Source organism: Aedes aegypti, chromosome 3 (genome assembly GCF_002204515.2).
Source record: "Aedes aegypti strain LVP_AGWG chromosome 3, AaegL5.0 Primary Assembly, whole genome shotgun sequence".
In the NCBI taxonomy this organism is placed as follows: domain Eukaryota; kingdom Metazoa; phylum Arthropoda; class Insecta; order Diptera; family Culicidae; genus Aedes; species Aedes aegypti.
Window position 1 is genome coordinate 287,499,565 of NC_035109.1, and position 21,049 is coordinate 287,520,613.

The window sequence follows — 21,049 nt, forward strand, 5'->3', positions numbered from 1 at the left end:
ACAGTTCATCGATTCTGCCAGTCAACAAAAACACAACGCAGCAGCAGCATCAATACCATCAGGCGTTGCGCTGCCAACGGTTCACACACTGTTTGACTGTTTTTGTCTCTCCACTATGACTGTTTTCGGGCAGCCATATCGAGGTGAATGATTGAAAAAAATGTTAAATAGTTCAATCGCTAATATTTCGCGTGTGTTCTCAATTAATTAAAATCTTTTAGCGCTAATAGCAAGAGCACAATAATTCTGTTGCGATACATATAAACAAGTTCAATTTCATGCTGCCTTTATCGAGCAAAAATGCAAAACCCCGAAAACCGGAAAAATCGTGTTACCACTGTGCTCGAGTCATTTCGCATTCGGGTTTGAAAAAACGTTAGGAAGAAAAAGATTACAGTTTTGAAGAGCCGTGACATTTTTTTGTTTTGAACGGTCATGGTTTCCTTTGGATTTTGATGGTCGTGTAAAAAATGTGAATGTCGAGGTGGTAAATGTTTGCGACAGTACATTTCCCATCACTGATCCTAGTGAAACCTTTTAAATATTTTCTGATTAGCACTTTTGGCAAAACTTTGGTAGATTTTACTTATGGAAATTCTGAAGAAACTCTGGTGGTATTCCCAGTTGTAATCCTGGAAGAACTCATGGAAAAATGCTTTGGAAAACTCCTCTCTCGTGATGAAATATTTAGAGAAACTGGTGAAGTCGCTGAAGGAATTACTGATGGAATCTTTGTGGAAAATAAGGAATTCATTATGAGATCCTTTGAGAAGGGTTTTTTAAAGAATGTTTTGGAAGAACCTCTGGAGGATTTTTTTGAATCCCTGGTAAAATCACCAGAAAAACATTGGTGGAGTTTCTGATAGAATTTCTAGTGGAATACCTATGAGAATGTCAGCTGAAATCCTCGAAGGAACCTCTTGTTGGAATCCTTATAGAATCCCTGGAGGTATCAGGTGGGGGATTTTAAGTTGCAATCCATAAAGGAAATCCTAGCGGAAATTTTGAAGGAATTCCTGGTGTAATTACTCAAGGAATTCTTGGAGGAATCACTAAAGAAATTCCTGTTTTGAATCCCAGACGGAACTCCTGATACAGTCACTGAAGGATATGTTGGTGGATTTCCTAATTACTGGAGAAATTCTTATAATAAATTTCTAGTAAAATCCAGGAGAGATTCCTGATAACCCTTAAGAATCCCTGAGAAATTCTTGCCAAGAGATTCTTCCCTGAGAAATTCCTCGAAAAATTCCGGGAAGAATCCCTTGAGGAACTCTGAGATTAACCTTTTTCGGAATTGCGGGAGGAATCCCTTGATACATTCCGGAAGGAATTTTTTTAGGCATTCCGGTGGTGAAACCCTTATTAGATATTTTTGGTTAAATCACTGAAGTAATCCCGGATAAACCGGGGATAAGTTTTGGGAGGCATCCCATGATTAATTCCGAGAGATACCTTTTGAGGGGTTCCAGGATGACTCCCTCATGGAATTCCGAGAGGACTCCCTTGTGGAATTCCCTGGAGAAACCCCTGGAAGAAAATTCTGGGAAAATCCCTTTAAAAAAATCATGGAGCAATCCGTAGTAAATAGCCAGATAGAGCGAAGGAACATTTATAAGAACTCATGATAGAATTCCTGATAGAACTTCTGATGAAATCCCAAAAGGTGTTCATGATGGAATCCCATAAAGATTTTATCATGAAATCTCAGAATTATTCCTAAGGGAATCCATGGAAGAACTTCTGATGGAATTCCTGTAGAAATTCTTATGAAATCTATAGAAGAACTCCTGATGCAATCCTTAGAGAAACTTCTGATAAAATCCTTGGAAGAACTTCAGATGTAATCACTAAATGATGAAATCCCTAGGGAAACTCTTGATAGATTTTCTGCAGAAATTGCAGGTAGAAGCTCTGAAGAAACTCTTAATGGAAACTCTGGCAGCAAAAGTTGGACTGGTGGTGAATGCGTCTAAGACAAAGTACATGCCAGCTGGTGAGGCCGAGCGCGACAGGGCTCGCCTAGGTAGCAGTGTTACGATAGACGGGGATACGTTTAAGGTGGTCGACGAGTTCGTCTACCTTGGATCCTTGCTGACAGCTGACAATAACGTTAGCCGTGAAATGCGAGACGCATAATCAGTGGAAGTCGGGCCTACTATGGTCTCCACAAGATGCTGCGGTCATAAAAGATTCACGCCTGCACCAAATGTACTATGTACAAAACGCTTATAAGGCTGGTAGTCCTCTACGGGCATGAAACGTGGACGATGTTCGAGGAGGACCTACAAGCACTTGGAGTTTTCGAACGTCGGGTGCTTAGGACGATTTTTGACGGTGTGCAGGAAAACGGTGTGTGGCGGCGAAGGATGAACCACGAGCTAACCCAACTCTACGGCGAACCCAGTATCCAGAAGCTGGCCAAAGCTGGAAGGATACGATGGACAGGGCATGTTGCAATAATGCCGGACAGCAACCCTGCAAAGATGGTGTTCGCGTTGGATCCGGTTGGTACAAGAAGGCGTGGAGCGCGGCGAGCTAGGTGGACGGTTCAAATGCGTATCGATTTGGCGAGCGTAGGGCAGAACCGAGGATGGAAAGATGCGGCCATGAACCGAGTATTGTGGCGTGAAATTGTTGATTCAGTGTTATCTGTTTGGATGTTAACTAAATAAATGAAAAATGAGTTCGTAAAGTCTTTCCAATGCTTTAAAAATATGATTTCATGTTATTGCAATGTTTGTTCAATAAAACTATATTTAGAATATATTGACAGAAATTAGTACCGAACAAATATCTTCAGTGGTATTTTAAGAAATGTTTTGATTTTTGAAGTATTTTGGATGAAACGCTGGAAAAAATACCGTTGAATTACCGTTTCAGTCCATGACTGGTTCGTCTTCGTTGCTGGACAGAATTCAGATACAATTCCTAGATAAATTGTTACTGGAAGAATTCTGTTTACCGAGAAAGTTCTGTCTAAGCTCTTGAGGGAATTCGTAGAGAAGTTGTTTGACATGTATACTGGTATCTTGAACGAAATTATTGAGCAATTATGTAGCATGGTTTTAGAGACTTTGTGCATTTTTATGGACTTAAGAAGAAATTTCAAGCAGAATAACTTAAATAATATCCTTTCTTTGATGATACGCTTTAACAGGAACAAAGCCTGCTTCTTCGTTAAGTGTTTTATGAGAACTTTTACAGTTTTTTTTTTTTATTTGATTGATTGATTGTGATTTCTTTGGAAAGTTTACAATTATAATTAAAATTCAGGCAAAAATTCTTCAAGAATGAAAACAAAAAGTAGAAAAAAACGCTTTGAAAATTTACCAAGGAACTGTAAAAAGAAACCTCTTAATTTGTGCATTGACGTTTTCGCGTGCTTCTGGGACTCCTTCAAAAATTCAGCCCGAATAAAATGTTGGCAGAAATAATCCTATGAGAGATTATCTACTAGTCGGCCCATGGGATCGATAACTGAGTTTCGACTCAAGCCTCTTCGTATTCTTCAGTTTCTTGTCTTATGGAAAGTCGCGAAATGTTATTCTCTCCAATCATTAAGTTATCAGAATATCCATTCCAAATCGTTTTAGTTGAGCCCTTGTTGAATAGCACCACGTGCCATCACAGGTATCAACGCAGTTCACATGTTTAATTAGTGTAAACCTAGTATGATGTATAAATTGAAAAAAACTGTCCAATCCCTTTGCGTGTTGATTAATTATTTAATGCCGTATCATTTCTATGAAAATCTCACTTATAATAATAAACATGTTGGAGTCAATTAAAAGTTTAAGTGGCTCTTCTAATTCATTTCTATAGGGGAAATATATGCATGTTGAACCTGTCAAAAGGTTAAGCCGTCCTAATATAATTAACTCATTGAAAATTGTCTCTATGTATGAATAGTTCGTGCTGAAAACAAATTCCAATTCTATTCATTTTTGTTGAAAACAACACTCTAGCTGGATGGAATGATCAAACACAGACCTTATATACAAACCTCTCTCCTTAGCTATGTTGAAATTTCAGTTTGGTATTTTCAAACAAATGATCCTTATTCGTTCAGTACGATTCCACACATTATCATTATCTGTGGGTTATGTCTAGAGTCAAACCGTGGAAACAATACCTCTATGAATATGTTTCGGAAAACTTCATATTTGCCATGCGGTATCTTGCAATGCAAGAGATTACTAAAAAAGAAAAGTACGTACTTGAAAATATTTCGATGTAAACCAAACTCAAAATTACTCATGCTGAACACTTTCAGATTGTGGTGGGCTCTGTGGATCGGTGCCTCGTTTGCGGCGTGCATATTCTCCACTTTTAAAATGTACGGAAAGTGGGACGAAAATCCGGTCACCATCGTGTACGGTTCGGAGCTAATGCCCGTTTCGACAGTCCCATTTCCGGCCATCACAATCTGTCCATTGTCGAAATCACGGGTAAATGTAATTAATTTGACTTGGGCGTTGAATATTATGGATCGAAATGACACGATGTTGGATGAAGACAGTGTTATGAAAGTACGGACTTTGGCGCATGTCTGCTCGTTTCAACGATACTGGAAGACATTGTTCAAAGCCAGGAAGGAACGTGTTGTAGAAACTTTACGAAATATAACTAATTCTCTGGAGCGTGTAATGGTGATCTGTTCATGGAGATCGCAATTTGTGCCATGTAAAAGCATTATGACGGAAACTTTGGTGGATGATGGCATTTGCTTCACGTTTAATTCATTAGCCCTTGAAGAAATTTACAGAACGGATCAAATCTCGCCGGACTTTCTCAGCATGACTGATGGAGCACCATCGTCTGACTGGACACGAGAGGATGGGTATCGCCTTGGAACAGGTTTTAATGCCTATCCATAGCGGTCAAGTATCTGGGATTGTATTCGCAGTTGCTGTAGATCGGAATGACCAAGACGCTATGTGTTTGGTAGGATACCTAATAAAACTTGATACGGATTCTTCTGATTGATTTTTGTCTTCTTCCAGGGAACGAAAGCGGGTTTCAAGTTCTCAATACATGCTCCAGATGAAATTCCTCTGACACACGATCGCTTTTTCCGCATCAATAGTTTGAGTGCTGCCTTTGTGACTGTCAGTCCAGAAGTGTACAAAGCTTCGGAAAACCTTCGATCGATCAACCCATACAAAAGAAACTGTTTTTTCACTGATGAACGTCCCCTCCGTTTTTTCCATCAGTACAATCAAATCAACTGTGCTGTAGAATGTATTGCAAACTACACATTGGCCAAATGCGGCTGTGTGAAATTTTCCATGCCTCGATTGTTTGATACGGCCATTTGCGATGCCAGTCACATAGAGTGTTATCGTGATTCGTTCATACAGCTATATGAACTTGCGATAAGAGCCAGCTTGACCGGAAAATCGTTCAAAACCTGTCACTGTTTACCATCGTGCACCTCTGTCGAATATCGCGTTGGATTGTCTCAAGTTCCCATCAACAACTTTCCCTACAATTTAAACTTCACGCGTGACGAGTATTTATTTAGCCGTCGAAACCTGGGATTTCAGTTCAATATTCTTTTTCAACTTTCAGTGTGGATTATGCCCTAATATTTGTATCGTTGAAAGATCGCCACTACTTCCCATTATGGCGGAGGGAACTCGTGGGAACCAATCAAGCCATAGCTCAACTCGGTGGACTGTTTGCACTATTGATGGGGTCCAGTATGCTGAGTTTTGCCGAAGTGGCTTATTACTGTTGCATTCGACCGTTCAGGAGGGAATTACCTCGAAAGAAGAAGAAGAAGCAGCCAATAATTCGCCCCCGAAGTCGTGGCCATCGGATACATCTGCGGATTGATCCTTGGTCAAAACATCAACATCATCAAGGTAGCAGACTGTTCTAAATCAGAAGCTCAATTTGTAAGTTTGATTGTTACATTAATCATTTTTGCAGGGTTGATCATCCGGTGATATAATGGAGAAAAGCCATTCATCTTTACGGGATGCCGCTCACAACAATAATATTTTTTTCTACTCTTTGCTACAACTATAATAAAATAATTTGAAATTCAATGGAAACCAGTATAGAAATCGAAAGTCCAAGTCCAAGTCCAAGTCCGAGTCCAAGTCCAAGTCCAAGTCCAAGTCCAAGTCCAAGTCCAAGTCCAAGTCCAAGTCCAAGTCCAAGTCCAAGTCCAAGTCCAAGTCCAAGTCCAAGTCCAAGTCCAAGTCCAAAACAAAAATCTGAAATCTCGAAGCCAAAAAGAAAAACCCAAAGCCCAAAACCCCAAGCAAACGCTCAAAGTCCAAGTCAAACGACTTTGGCCAAAACTCAAAACCAAAGCTCAAAGTCCGAAGCCAAAGCTTAAAGGTGAATACCAAATCACAAAGCCAAAGTCTAAAGCACAAAGCTATAGTCTAAAGCAAAAAGCCAAAATCTAAGGCGCAAAACTCAAATCCAAAGCCCAAGCCTATGGCCCACAGCTAAATTCTAAAGACAAGGTCCACAGGTAAAGCCCAAGCACAAAACCAAAGCCCAAAGCAAACGCCCAAAGTCCAAGCCCAAAGCTCAAAGTCCGAGGTCAATGCATAAAGCTAAAGACCAAAGTATAAAGCCAAAGTCTAAAGCCAAAGCCCAAGCCCAAGCCGAATCCTATAGCCAAAGTCCAAAGTCAAGCTCAAAGGTAAAGCCCAAAGTCAAAGCTCAATGCCAAAGCTCAAAGCCAAAGTCCGAAGCTATAGCCTAAAGCCAAAGCAAGAGCTCTAATCTTGAAATCAAATCACAAATCTGGACGCCAAATCACAAATCTGGAATCCAAATCACAAATCTGGAAGCCAAATCACAAATCTGGAAGCCAAATCACAAATCTGGAAGCCAAAGCCAAAGCCAAAGCCAAAGCCAAAGCCAAAGCCAAAGCCAAAGCCAAAGCCAAAGCCAAAGCCAAAGCCAAAGCCAAATCCAAATTCAATCCAATTCATTTAAGATCCAGTCGAAATGTAAATTGAATGTATTATAACGTGAATTTATTCGAATTCAAATATTACAAAGGTTGAAGCAAACCAAAAAGCACGGACGTCGTAGGATTACCCAACTACATCTGTCCTTCATATCTCCAGATACTGATGGGCTCCGCCAAGCTACTGACAGTTTTCACCTGTACTTGATTTTCTCCTTCCGGCTTACTGGCCTTACACCACATGACCAATGGTTTGATGAAGCAATAGTAGAAAATTTCCACCAAACTCAGAATGCTCACTCCCATGAACAGTCCCAATAAACCGCCACAATTGGCCAGGAAGTCGGTCAGACCAAACAGTTCGCTCCGTTTCACCGGAATGAACTGAGCATCCTTGAAGAACACGATCAAATAGGATACTTGAACGCTGGAAATGTGGTCTCTCAATAAAGTTAAACAGTAGTACAATTTCATAATTCTTACCCTTTCAACGAATCCCCAAACGTCTTCACCACGGGTAAGAGCCGTTTCCATTCGAACGACGCCTGCGATATCTCCGTGTTGTACTGCACCGAAGTGCAGGACGGCAGACAGTTGCAGTCGTCCAGGTTCTTCAGCCGTGGATTTTCCCGATACTTGACTTCCATCTCCAACAGTTCGACCGTAGCAATTTCGTAGCATTTTTCCATGGTGACTCCGCAGATTTTTACGTTGGGTGATCGAGGCATGGAAAACTTTACGCAACCGCATCGCCGAAGTGTGAAGTTGGCCAGACATTCCAGCTCACAGTTGCTCTGGGTATAGTCTTTGAAGAACTTCAAATAGCGTTCGTTGTTGAAGAAGCATTGTCGACGGTTAGGTTTGTACGACTGAATGGTTTCCGAGGTTATGATCATTCGGGGAGTCACCGATACGGCTACTTCTTGATTGAGTGGAACACGAAAATGCTGGTTGAGAAGCTGAGGATACTCATTGGGCATGTGCAGTAGGACCTTGAATCCTTGAAAAGAGTTCTGCAAAAGGAATTAGTCATGACCTACAATGAAACTGAATTGTGCAATCTACCCCGCATAAATAATCTAAATCGCTTTCATTGGCTTTGATGAGAGCGGCTATTCCGGCCTTAATTCCTGCACCTAACACCCGCCTCGGGTATGTATCGATATCGGTCCCAGGTGGATAGCCTTCATGCAAAGTCCAGTTCGAAGAACGAGTTTCCGCTATATACTCAAAATCATTGTGCAACTGATCTTTCCGCAACAGATCATCTCCGGCAATGGAGTTGAACGTGTAACAGAACCCAACATCGGTTAACGTTAATCTGAAATTGGTCGTGCAGTTTTCGTACGAAGTTCTCCAACTGCAAACTACGAATATTTCATCCTGTGGAATAGCCATCTCCTTCAGTAGACTAACGCAATCATCATCGTACGTTTGGTTGTCAAATTGATCACTGAACGCGAACTCACAAACTTGCAGCATGGCCAACAGCTTGTTGATTCTAGGAAATTCGAAACAATTACATTCGGACCTTCAGTTCTTCATAACAACTTACTGATCGTCCGTAAGTTGCTTCCGTAGCAATGGGTATCTGCTGTAATAATACGTCTTGGTAAAATTCAAATTCGATGCCTTCACCTTGGTCTCCGGGCAGATTGTCACCGCCGGAAACGGAATTTGAAACACCGGCGTGGGTTTCTGAGCAAACGTCACAATGACCGGTTCCCGATCCCATTTGATATAAACAGTTTGGATCAGCCTACCGCAACCATAGAGTGACAGCAGAAACACCACAATCCACCAAACTTTTTCGATCAAAGCCCTATTCGAACCAACGAAATACTTAACCCCATGGATAGACGTATTGTCACAGAATTCTACGGCAAGTTTCTTCGATTCCTCCAAGTACTTGCGGCTCGATGAGGACGGCGGAGGTTTCGGTTTGAACTTAGTTGCACGAGAGATGTACATTGCTGTCGGATACGTGAAGGTGTGAAATGAAAATGAAAATGTGTGACGCAGGTGAGATAGTTCTTTGAAAACAGTGGAACACTAATAAATTATTCAACTATCAGATAGCAATAACATGCAAGATGGGATTATAATTGGGTTGTGTGAAAAATGAGGATGCGCTTCGCACATACGAGTATTGCCCAAGGGATTCTATTTAATCAATGAATAGTGCACATAATTGCTGTTGCATTTTGGACTGGGAAATTTTAACTACAAGATGGTAGAGAAACACGACAGAGTAGTGAAAACCTGATTGGAATAAAATTATTAATGTGGTTTTGAGATACATGTATTTTTGTAATGTTTCAATATAAATTATTAAGCCATTAGAGACCTAATTTTGTTGCTGCGCTACCGAAGGCTACGAAAAACCTTCGAAATGTATCTACACTTCTGGTATGACTGCTTCGTGTTTTGTTTCCTTATTTGAATATTTAAAACGAATGATTGATGCAATGTTGCAAACCGCAACAATGACTAATGTAATCCAATTATGTGTGTAATTTTAAAATATATTTGAAATTGGATGAAGTTTCGCTAATGGAAATGCTTATTCTTTAAATGGTAAAGAGAACGCGCAGTTTTAGTTTCTAACAGTCAATAACGTATAGTATGGCCCATTAGAGTGGTTCAAAAAATCGTTTTTGCTCCACACCGCTCATTCGATCCTAGATCAAATTCTGAGTGTCCTCCCAAAATTTGAGTTCATTCGGATGAAAACTGAGACTGCACAAGCCCTTTGAAGTTTATATGGGAATTACTATGGGAAAAGCAAGCAGTTCATACAGTCGGTCATAGTGTTTGCCCATGTGCTCTTGGGGATTAGAACTACGTTGATACTGTGAGATACAATAGTCAGCTACAACTTTGCCGAATACCGTTCTTAAATCGGACGCCCCAGTAATTGGTTATTGATTTTTGAATGAGTTGTAAAACTTTGGCTATAATTATTGGGCTGTTCTGCGGGTATCACTGGATATATGCAGTAAAACATAGTAGCCATGATTTGTGCGTGCTCTCTTTCGCGCCAAGTGCAGCAATGTTGCCTGTTCAGAAGTTAAATGAGCACTGCTGAAGAATTTGTAACTGGATATAAATCAATAACTAATTACTGAGGCGTCCGATTTGAAAACGGTCTTCAGCAAAGTTGTACCTGATGAATGTATCTCACAGTATCAATGTAGCTCTAATCCTCAAGAGCACATGGGCAAACACTATGACGGATTGAATGAATTGCTTGCTTTTCCCATAGTAATTCCCATATAAACTTCAATGGACTTGTGCAGTCTCAGTTTTCATCCAAATGAGTTCAAATTTTGGGAGGCCACTCAGAATTTGATCTAGAATCGAATGAGCAGTGTGGAGCAAAAACGATTTTTTGAACCACTCTAATGGCCCATAGATAAAATGCGAAAATCACCATATGTTCCATGGTAGTTTTTTTTTTTCAATGGAAAATAGAATATAACATTAAATTAAAAATAATTTGTTTAGTCTGTTTAAAAGTTTTTCGTTTCAGACATTATTTTTATATGTCCATTTTTCCTTACGAGAAAGGATTTAGAAGTATGCTTACTAAATTTGTCCTGTAGTCATCAAATTCAATAACTGAGTGATGAAAGCTTTTAGAATCTCAGTGAATTTCTTCAAGGCCTTGTCTTTGACACTCGCACATATTAAATGATTGAAAGTCATATATCAACACTTCCTCAAACGCGAAAATCATAAGTACATTATATCCCAGACAACCAAAATGTACGTATAACGAAATCACCTTGAGGCTTTGTATGTGCAACATTTCACTTATAAGATGTCGCGAAAAGGCCTTCTACGTACAAAAGTGGAGGCGATATGCGTGCATATATTATGTGATGAATAATAACATACAATGCGAGTGTATAAATATTCCACCGAACTAACCTGTGATCTTATGCGACTTAACTTATGATAACAAATGTCGATTTGACAGCTGCTACGGATTGATTCGACTTACTTTGTACGAGTGTACGGGCGAAACAAAATGTACAAATGAACTCAGAAAAGAAGTGTTTTATGCGAGGAAGCTCATCAATCAGACGAGTTTATCAACGGTGTTGTGCGAGTTTGATGTAATTAGTATGAATAAACGAGTTGTAACATGAACTTTCATGCGATTTCTGGTTGTCTGGGATTGTAGCGTGTATATTCCGAAGAACCGCAAATCAGGTTTCTTTCAAGAGTGAATTCAAGAGACAGACTACATATATCAATGGTTGGTATTCCGTAATGATTCTATGACATTTCCCGGAAAACCATTTCCCGGAAACCCATTTCTCGGAATGCCAATTCCCGGAATGCACCAAAAATAAAATTTTGCGGATTTTGTTTTTTTACTGATGGTTAACAAGAGCCCTAATATTCGTAGCTATTAATGCGCAACTATTCAGCAAGACCTCAGCTAAGTATCGCAGGTTTCAATTCCGCCGATCAAGATTTTTTCTGGATTGGAAAATTCTACCTTCAAGGGCATAGAGTTGCTTTGTCAATTGGCGAAGAATATTCTCAGTTAATCAATGTGGGAACGCTAAAAATGAACATTGAGCCGAGAAGTAGGCTTTGTCGCAATTGGAACGTCATGCCAGAAAGAAACACTAACACAGTATAACATTCAGATTAGTATCTTATTCCAAAAGTGCGGAAGGAGTTGAAGGAAGCATCACAAGCCTTACAACATTGGCAAGAAGGGAGTTGCTCCATATGTCAAAATTGTGAGTGACATAATTTGTGTATAATCCAGGGTTGTGAAAAGTCATGGAATTCACGCTACAGTAGCCAAGCAGAGCAAATCGCAGTCAGCGAAGCCAGTGAAATTCATGCCTATCGCTGCTGTAGGCAAAATGCCTAGAATGTAATACAACACCCGTTGCTAAAGGGCAACCCGAAACTACTGTAGAAAAATGTTCTATTTTCCAGAGAATTTCCCGCATTTTCAGCCTTCGTTGATTTAGTGCACTCAAAATAGGCTACTTGACGTGAATCACGTATTCAAACTACTGTAGTGAAAAGAGCTATGAGAGTTTCGCGAAATTCAAGTCTAGTACTATTACCATTCCCAGCCCTGGTTTGATCTATTTACTCAACAGAATAACCTTAGTTTGAAAGAAGGGACAATTTGAGATGTTTAATATTAGCAGCTGTTGGGAAAGTAGTAGCGACAGCCGCCAGAATCAACCGAATTCATGAACTTTTATTTTGATGCAGAAAGTTACAAATTCCTAAACGAGTTTTACAATTAGAACTAAGCCTTTTTTATGATTTTGTGTAGCTTACTTACATTTAGTGATTCACTACTTCGCAACAGCAGCACTTTTTGAGCATCCCTAGGCTATTCGTAAGCGTATTTGAGGGTGTTGTCAGAAAAGGTTAATTTGATTGCTTGAACTTTTCTGGCCGCAGTCGTAAGCTATATGAAGAGCTGTGGTTATAACGAAATCCAACCTTCTAATTTAAACAAAATCTCACCTCAGGCTTCTTAATTCACTTTTAGAGCAAATAGCTTATATGACTACTAGTCTATGTAAATTCAATGTATATATGTAATTAGTTTAGTATAGGTTTTAACGCTAGTTTTGAGCTATTTTAGGGTTTGTAATTCAGTAGAGTAACGTTGTTTTTAGATTAGATACACGTTTTTTTGTCGATTTTTCCCGATGACAGCGCAAGATCGTTGATCGGTGACGGATCGTGTCAAGATGTGGTAGTTCTGCTGGGTAGCACCTAGGAAGACGAAACACAATGGGCTCGCTGATCGACGGGCGCACTTACAGTCCCCCCCGAATGCGCATAAGGTCTTCCTGAAGCGTCATGGTCCCTAACGCCAACGTCGAGCACGGCGAGCTTTACTGAGGGACGCTCGTAGATACCAAGCCTGGTTTGTACTGTGGCACTTCTCACTTGGCCATCTAGTCCTAATTTTGTGGCGATGATACGGCCTAATGGCCAGCTGTTGCGGGGAGCCTTAGGATCTACGATGATAACGACGTCGTTGACTTTGATCGGATCCTCCTTGGTAAGCCATTTTGTGCGTCGGGTTATAACGGGCAGGTAATCCCTCAACCACCATTTCCAGAATTCATTGGCCATAACCTGTGACTGTTTGTAGCTGTTTCGGAGTGTAAACGGGCTATCGTTGAACGGTACCCAAGGTTTTAGGCCGTTTGATGAACCGAGCAAAAAATGGTTGGGTGTCAACACTGGAGATTCGTCATTGTCAATGGGAATATCAGTCAGTGGCCTTGAATTGACTACATTCTCGATTTCTAACAATGTGATGTTCAAAACTTCGTCGGTGGGGAGCTTACCCCACTGCAACTTGGACAAGTTGGTTTTCACGCTTCGAATCAGACGTTCCCACGCTCCGCCCATGTGCGGGGAGGCTGGCGGTATGAAGGTCCATTCGGTATTAGCTGTTGTGAACTCCTTCATGATTTGGTTTTGGTCGAGATTTTGCATAGCTTCTGCTAATTCCTCACTGGCGCCCTGAAAATTTGTACCACGATCGCTGAAGATGACCGCGGGAGTTCCTCTTCGGGCCATGATATTGCGTATCGCCAGGATACAGGAATCGGTTGTCAGTGTGTGGGCTAGTTCTATGTGGATGGCGCGTACAGTTAGGCACGTTGCCAAGACACCCCAACGCTTTTCGGAGCGTCGTCCTACAGTGACGATCATAGGACCAAAATAGTCTATTCCCACGTAGGTGAAAGGACGTGTGTATGCAGCCAGGCGTTGTGGAGGCAGGTCACTCATAATTGGAGGATGTGGAGAGGCTTGATTGTTTTTACATTTCTGGCATTCTTTACGGACTTCTCTATATGCTACCTTCAGTTTTGGAACTCGGTAGCGTTGACGCACTTCGTTGATCGTTGTCTGATGATTTTGGTGGTTGAATCGTTTGTGGAAGTCTAAAAGAATAAGCTTCGTGATTTGGTGTGCACGTGGGAGAAAAATTGGTTGAGCTGCGTCGCGGGTGATGAACATACAAGCTCGTGTTCTACCTCGAACCCTAATGATATTTGTTTCGTCCAGAAAAACACCCTGCCGGAAAAGCGGACTATTTCGCGGTAAATGCTTGTCTGGGTTTTCCGAGGCCCGATCTCTGGAGAGAATGGCAATTTCATCAGTGAAGGAGTCTTTCTGTGCTTCGATGTGCAAGTAATTTTCGGCATCTCTCAGTTCTTGACGACGAAGTGGACCCGTTATGCGATCATTTTTTTTCAGTGCATAGCTTCAGATTACGTATGAAGCGGAGTACATAGGCGGTACAATGGAGAAGTTTCTGCCAATCGGAGAATCGATGATAGTCAATTACGCATTGCGTGACCTGCGTGTGCAGCAGAAGGTGCGGACGAAGTTCCTCGCTAGTGCTACTAACGGGATATTTAGAGATAGGCCAATGTTCAGCTGACTTCCACAGAAATTTTGGCCCGCTAAACCATCGTGCTGTTGCCGAAAGATCGATGTTTTGACTCCACTTTGTTCCTTCATCTGCCAAGTTTTGTTTGCTTGGAATCCAGTGCCACTCTTTTTGGTCGGATGTTTCTAACACTTCGCTCACTCGAAAAGCGACGAATTGGCTATAGCGCCGATGATCGGAGTTGAGCCAACACAGAACATCCTTGGAGTCCGTCCAGAAAAACCGTTGCTTAACCTTGATCGACAGTGATCTGCAGATTGTGTCTGCTAGGCGAACTTCGATGACGGCGGCCTGAAGTTCAGATCGTGGGATGGACAGGAATTTTAGTGGTGAAACTCTGGTCTTAGATCCCACTCGATGTTTGGCCCTTCTTGGAATCTAAGGTACGCTACTGCTGCAAAGCCCGCTTCGCTCGCGTCAACAAAAATGTGCAATTGGGTTTCATTGCTCTCATATACGGAAGTTAGTGAACGATAGCATCGAGGAATCTGCAATCCGGTGATTTCAGGAAGAACTGCACACCATGTTGACCACTTTTCGAAGTGTTGATTGTTGATCGTTTCATCCCATCCGATCGAAGAACGCCAGATTTCTTGGAGAAGTGTCTTCAAGACCATCAGAAAATGGCCGATGAGGCCTAACGGGTCAAAAACCATCATAAGAGTACGTAGAACTTCCCGCTTAGTAGGTCGGCGACTTCCGGATAGAAGAATCTCGTCTATGCGCTTGGAGATCTTGAAAGTGAAGTGGTCTAAAAAAGGGTTCCACCACATCCCAAGGATCTTTTCAACCGAGCTGTCGCCGCTGAAGTTTCTCTCCGCTTTGGAAGTTTCATTTAGCCGGTTCAGTACTACTGAAGAATTGCATGCCCAATTGCGAATTTCAAAGCCTGCCGACGCTTGTATCTTCCTGACGTCTTGTGTTAATTGAATTGCTTCTTCTTTATGTTCAACACTCACGAGCATATCATCGACGTAGTGTCGTTTGAGTATTGCTTCTACGGCTGCTGGATGCTCTTGTAAGAATTTGCTAGCGTGTAGATTCTTGACATACTGCGCCGTACTCGGTGAGCAACAGGCACCAAACGTCATCACCTGTACAATATACGTGCTTGGCTCGGCATCAGTCATGTTTTCCTTCCAGAAGAAACGCTGGCAGTGCTGGTCGGTATTTCGCATTTGAATCTGGTGATACATTTCACGTATGTCTCCGCAGACTGCGACTTTATACTCTCGGAACTGGATAAGCACGGAGAGCAGTGAAGTAAGCAAGTCCGGGCCCTTCAACAATACAGAATTGAGGGAAACTCCATGGGCAGTTGCCGCTGCGTCCCACACGAGCCTGGTTTTACCAGGTTTGTTCGGATTAACTACCGGAAACATTGGTAGATGCCAAACACGAGGATATTCCGCTTGAACTTCCTCGTCCGTCAGTTTTCTAACGTACCCTTTCTCAACATGCTCTTCGATCTTCGCTCTTACGACGGCCGCTAGCTGTTGGTCGTTATTCATCCTCCGATCTAGACATTCCCATCTTTTAATTGCCATTGTTTTGCTTTCTGGTAGACGAACGTTTTCGTACTTCCAGAGAAGCCCGGACTCGTACCGTCCGTCCTGATACTTCGTGAGAGATTCCAGCAGGGACTGGGCCCTTTGATCGTCTTGCGACAGGAGAAGTTTTTCCGGTTTTACGATACCGATACTTTCAAGCGAAAAGTAGCTTTTTACTGCTTGATGAAGATCTTCCGCAGCGTACTGATTGCACTGACATTTTTCGATGGAATGGAAGTTTATGGAATGCGTAGCACTTTCGCCTGGAGAGCAACTCCCGTAGATAGTCCATCCGAGCCGTGTTTTGACGGCTATCGGCTCATGTGACCGACCCTCTTGACTTTTCAGTGGGTGACCCAAATTGAGATTATCCAGACCAATCAGAATCCTTGGGCAGGCGTTCTCATATGATTCTATCGGCAGGCCGGAGAGGTGCCGATACGTATCTTACATGTCAGCATACAGCAGTGTTTGCGGGCGTATTTGTAGGCTCTGTACAGTTTGTACAGATGACATTTGATACCTTTTTGACAGATCCTTGCTGCTGGATATTTGAAGACTTACTTTCTGCGAGGAGTTCTCCAAGTGTTGTGAACCTCCGGTCCATTTCAGACACAGCGACGTTTTCGGTCCTTTCACACCCAGTTCATCTGCCAAGTTTTGCTCCATGAAGGAAAGTTCGGATCCATCGTCTATAAATGCGTAGGTTCGCACTGTTTTAGATGGTCCGTGGAGAAATACTGGGAGAATTCGAAAAAGTAGTTTCGATTGATTTTGGTGAATATTACAGCTCTGCTGAACTGTTTCGGCTGGTACCACAGTGTTAGTGGCTATCGTTTCCGTTCCGTTGGCTTGTTGTCTTGCAGTGGAGTGAAGAAGATGATGATGGAGATATGTGCAACCATTCGTGCCGCACGGTTTTTGCTGTCTACATGAGCCGTTATGTTTCCGCAAGCACTTCCGACACAATTTACATTCACGAACAGCGGCCCATCTAGAATCAATGCTGAATTCTGCAAAGCGCTCACATTTTGCGACGTTCTGACAATCGCCTTTACAAATCGGGCACTGTTTTTCCGTTTCGTTGAAAGTTTCATGTTTGATCCTCGATGACACCACGTGGAGTTGGCTATCACTGGATTCGGCTTCTGCGTGCACATTCAAAAACCCATCCTTCTTATTGGATCGTGACCTAGAATCTCCGGTAGCCGAAATCATTACTGCGCTTGCATCTTCTGCTGTTGCATATATCCTGGAGCTGTGCCAAATGCGTTGCCCTTATTCGTCAATCGTTGGCTCCCCCCGCTGTGAATGAAAACTCAGAAGGTCAAAAGCAACATTCACAAAATTCGTCGCAGCGATCTAGGTGTAGTGGGAAAAGTATGCAAAGTGAGGCAAGGAGGAGGCTAAAGCTGCAGCTGCTGAAAATCGAAGAAGAGAAGAGGCTGGAGAAGGAATACCTGGAGAAGAAATATGAGGCGCTTCTAGAATTTGGTAGTGAATCGTCAACGGTTGTGAGTGGCTGTGAATCGATTTTTGATAACGCTTCGAAGATTGAACAGTGGATGGCCGATACAGATCGTTTCGGTGTCGACGTGGATTCCGGTCTAGCGGACGAGGTAGATGGGCCAGTGGCGATTAACTCGCGTAAGCCTGAAGAGCATTCCGCTCGAAATCTCGTATATGATGTTCAGCGATCAGAGTATCTACAAGGTCAACAGCAACTACCGGCAGAACGAGGTCTGTAGTTCGCCACTTCCCCTGTTTCGAGGAATCATCAAGCGCAACGAGCGCACCTCACACAACAATCGCATACTAGGACAGAGACAATCATCCAGCCGAACCAGTTCATTCCAGAGCAGCGTTCAACGCCAATGGGCTATGACCGTCAACGAATAATGGCTCAGCCAGTGCAGCCCGTCGGTGAGGACATGATCTGTGTTCTTAACCGAAGCCAGTTAGCCGCTAGACAAGCAGTCCCAAAGGAGCTCCCGGAGTTTAGCGGAAATCCGGAAGATTGGCCCCTTTTCTTCTCGATCTTCGACAGTTCAACTCAAATGTGCGGGTTTTCCAATGAGGAGAACATGTTGCGCCTCCGAAAATGCTTAACAGGACGGGCGTTAGAGGCAGTCAGATGTCGTCTGCTTCATCCATCTAACGTCACAGGGGTGATGTCCACTCTGAAAATGTTATACGGCAGGCCGGAAGCGATAATACAAGCGATAGTGAAGAAAGTTCGAGCCCTTCCAACACCAAACATCGACCGGCTAGAGACGGTGGTCAACTTCGCGCTCACGGTGGAGAACTTGGTTGCCACAATTCAAGCTTGTGGAGTAAACGATTTCGTCTATAATGCATCATTGCGCTACGAGCTGGTAGAGAGGTTACCGTCATCCTTGAAGCTAGACTGGGCTAGGTACTCCAGGAACACGCCAAACCCAAACCTGTTGGACTTCAGCACCTGGATGTATGCAACAGCAGAAGATGCAAGCGCAGTAATGATTTCGGCTACCGGAGATTCTAAGTCACGATCCAATAAGAAGGATGGGTTTTTGAATGTGCACGCAGAAGCCGAATCCAGTGATAGCCAACTCCACGTGGTGTCATCGAGGATCAAACATGAAACTTTCAACGAAACGGAAAAACAGTGCCCGATTTGTAAAGGCGATTGTCAGAACGTCGCAAAATGTGAGCGCTTTGCAGAATTCAGCATTGATTCTAGATGGGCCGCTGTTCGTGAATGTAAATTGTGTCGGAAGTGCTTGCGGAAACATAACGGCTCATGTAGACAGCAAAAACCGTGCGGCACGAATGGTTGCACATATCTCCATCATCATCTTCTTCACTCCACTGCAAGACAACAAGCCAACGGAACGGAAACGATAGCCACTAACACTGTGGTACCAGCCGAAACAGTTCAGCAGAGCTGTAATATTCACCAAAATCAATCGAAACTACTTTTTCGAATTCTCCCAGTATTTCTCCACGGACCATCTAAAACAGTGCGAACCTACGCATTTATAGACGATGGATCCGAACTTTCCTTCATGGAGCAAAACTTGGCAGATGAACTGGGTGTGAAAGGACCGAAAACGTCGCTGTGTCTGAAATGGACCGGAGGTTCACAACACTTGGAGAACTCCTCGCAGAAAGTAAGTCTTCAAATATCCAGCAGCAAGGATCTGTCAAAAAGGTATCAAATGTCATCTGTACAAACTGTACAGAGCCTACAAATACGCCCGCAAACACTGCTGTATGCTGACATGTAAGATACGTATCGGCACCTCTCCGGCCTGCCGATAGAATCATATGAGAACGCCTGCCCAAGGATTCTGATTGGTCTGGATAATCTCAATTTGGGTCACCCACTGAAAAGTCAAGAGGGTCGGTCACATGAGCCGATAGCCGTCAAAACACGGCTCGGATGGACTATCTACGGGAGTTGCTCTCCAGGCGAAAGTGCTACGCATTCCATAAACTTCCATTCCATCGAAAAATGTCAGTGCAATCAGTACGCTGCGGAAGATCTTCATCAAGCAGTAAAAAGCTACTTTTCGCTTGAAAGTATCGGTATCGTAAAACCGGAAAAACTTCTCCTGTCGCAAGACGATCAAAGGGCCCAGTCCCTGCTGGAATCTCTCACGAAGTATCAGGACGGACGGTACGAGTCCGGGCTTCTCTGGAAGTACGAAAACGTTCGTCTACCAGAAAGCAAAACAATGGCAATTAAAAGATGGGAATGTCTAGATCGGAGGATGAATAACGACCAACAGCTAGCGGCCGTCGTAAGAGCGAAGATCGAAGAGCATGTTGAGAAAGGGTACGTTAGAAAACTGACGGACGAGGAAGTTCAAGCGGAATATCCTCGTGTTTGGCATCTACCAATGTTTCCGGTAGTTAATCCGAACAAACCTGGTAAAACCAGGCTCGTGTGGGACGCAGCGGCAACTGCCCATGGAGTTTCCCTCAATTCTGTATTGTTGAAGGGCCCGGACTTGCTTACTTCACTGCTCTCCGTGCTTATCCAGTTCCGAGAGTATAAAGTCGCAGTCTGCGGAGACATACGTGAAATGTATCACCAGATTCAAATGCGAAATACCGACCAGCACTGCCAGCGTTTCTTCTGGAAGGAAAACATGACTGATGCCGAGCCAAGCACGTATATTGTACAGGTGATGACGTTTGGTGCCTGTTGCTCACCGAGTACGGCGCAGTATGTCAAGAATCTACACGCTAGCAAATTCTTACAAGAGCATCCAGCAGCCGTAGAAGCAATACTCAAACGACACTACGTCGATGATATGTTCGTGAGTGTTGAACATAAAGAAGAAGCAATTCAATTAACACAAGACGTCAGGAAGATACATGCGTCGGCAGGCTTTGAAATTCGCAATTGGGCATGCAATTCTTCAGTAGTACTGAACCGGCTAAATGAAACTTCCAAAGCGGAGAGAAACTTCAGCGGCGACAGCTCGGTTGAAAAGATCCTTGGGATGTGGTGGAACCCTTTTTTAGACCACTTCACTTTCAAGATCTCCAAGCGCATAGACGAGATTCTTCTATCCGGAAGTCGCCGACCTACTAAGCGGGAAGTTCTACGTACTCTTATGATGGTTTTTGACCCGTTAGGCCTCATCGGCCATTTTCTGATGGTCTTGAAGACACTTCTCCAAGAAATCTGGCGTTCTTCGATCGGATGGGATGAAACGATCAACGATCAACACTTCGAAAAGTGGTCAACATGGTGTGCAGTTCTTCCTGAAATCACCGGATTGCAGATTCCTCGATGCTATCGTTCACTAACTTCCGTCCTGCCAAAAATGTTTCTGTCGGTATAATTCGGAAGAACAACAAGTTTTCAAAAGAAGGGTGATTCTCTATGAAAATGACAGTAGCTTTGATTGGAATTCATGTTGATGGATTTGTTTATCAGTTTGAACATTATTATTTGTTTTAATAGCATAACTCGAAAGAACAGCTTATGTATGAAAGAAGGGCAATTATACAATGAAAATAAAGAAACTGTGGACAATAATAACTATTCCAGAATAACATGAAATAGACTGATCAAAAAGTTTCTCACAGACTGCA

At 42.7% G+C, this 21,049-nt stretch overlaps 2 protein-coding genes across 2 annotated transcripts; one reads left to right on the forward strand and one right to left on the reverse strand.

The window, feature by feature from the left end:
- The first annotated feature begins 5,191 nt into the window (after positions 1-5,191).
- Positions 5,192-6,062, forward strand: LOC110678433. Its single transcript, XM_021851292.1, has 3 exons — positions 5,192-5,515; positions 5,575-5,870; positions 5,938-6,062. Exons 1-3 carry the CDS (start codon positions 5,292-5,294, stop codon positions 5,952-5,954), a joined length of 537 nt encoding a protein of 178 aa, XP_021706984.1. The 5' UTR covers positions 5,192-5,291; the 3' UTR covers positions 5,955-6,062.
- A 919-nt stretch (positions 6,063-6,981) lies between these two features.
- Positions 6,982-8,919, reverse strand: LOC5563927 (pickpocket protein 28). The gene is made up of 4 exons (XM_021851654.1): positions 8,496-8,919; positions 8,006-8,441; positions 7,424-7,953; positions 6,982-7,367 (listed from the first exon to the last, which is right to left on the reverse strand). The coding sequence occupies exons 1-4, from the start codon at positions 8,909-8,911 to the stop codon at positions 7,076-7,078; spliced, it is 1,674 nt and encodes a 557-aa protein (XP_021707346.1). The 5' UTR covers positions 8,912-8,919; the 3' UTR covers positions 6,982-7,075.
- Between the last annotated feature and the right edge of the window lie 12,130 nt (positions 8,920-21,049).

Bases quoted from the DNA above. Each gene is read 5' to 3' on its own strand.
- LOC110678433 (XM_021851292.1), top strand. From the start codon at position 5,292: ATGCCTCGATTGTTTGATACGGCCATTTGCGATGCCAGTCACATAGAG. The intron at 5,516-5,574 runs GTATTTATTTAG...TTCAACTTTCAG, and splicing joins TTAAACTTCACGCGTGACGA to TGTGGATTATGCCCTAATAT.
- LOC5563927 (XM_021851654.1), bottom strand. From the start codon at position 8,911: ATGTACATCTCTCGTGCAACTAAGTTCAAACCGAAACCTCCGCCGTCC. The intron at 8,442-8,495 runs GTAAGTTGTTAT...CGAATTTCCTAG, and splicing joins AAGCAACTTACGGACGATCA to AATCAACAAGCTGTTGGCCA. The intron at 7,368-7,423 runs GTAAGAATTATG...CCACATTTCCAG, and splicing joins TTTGGGGATTCGTTGAAAGG to CGTTCAAGTATCCTATTTGA.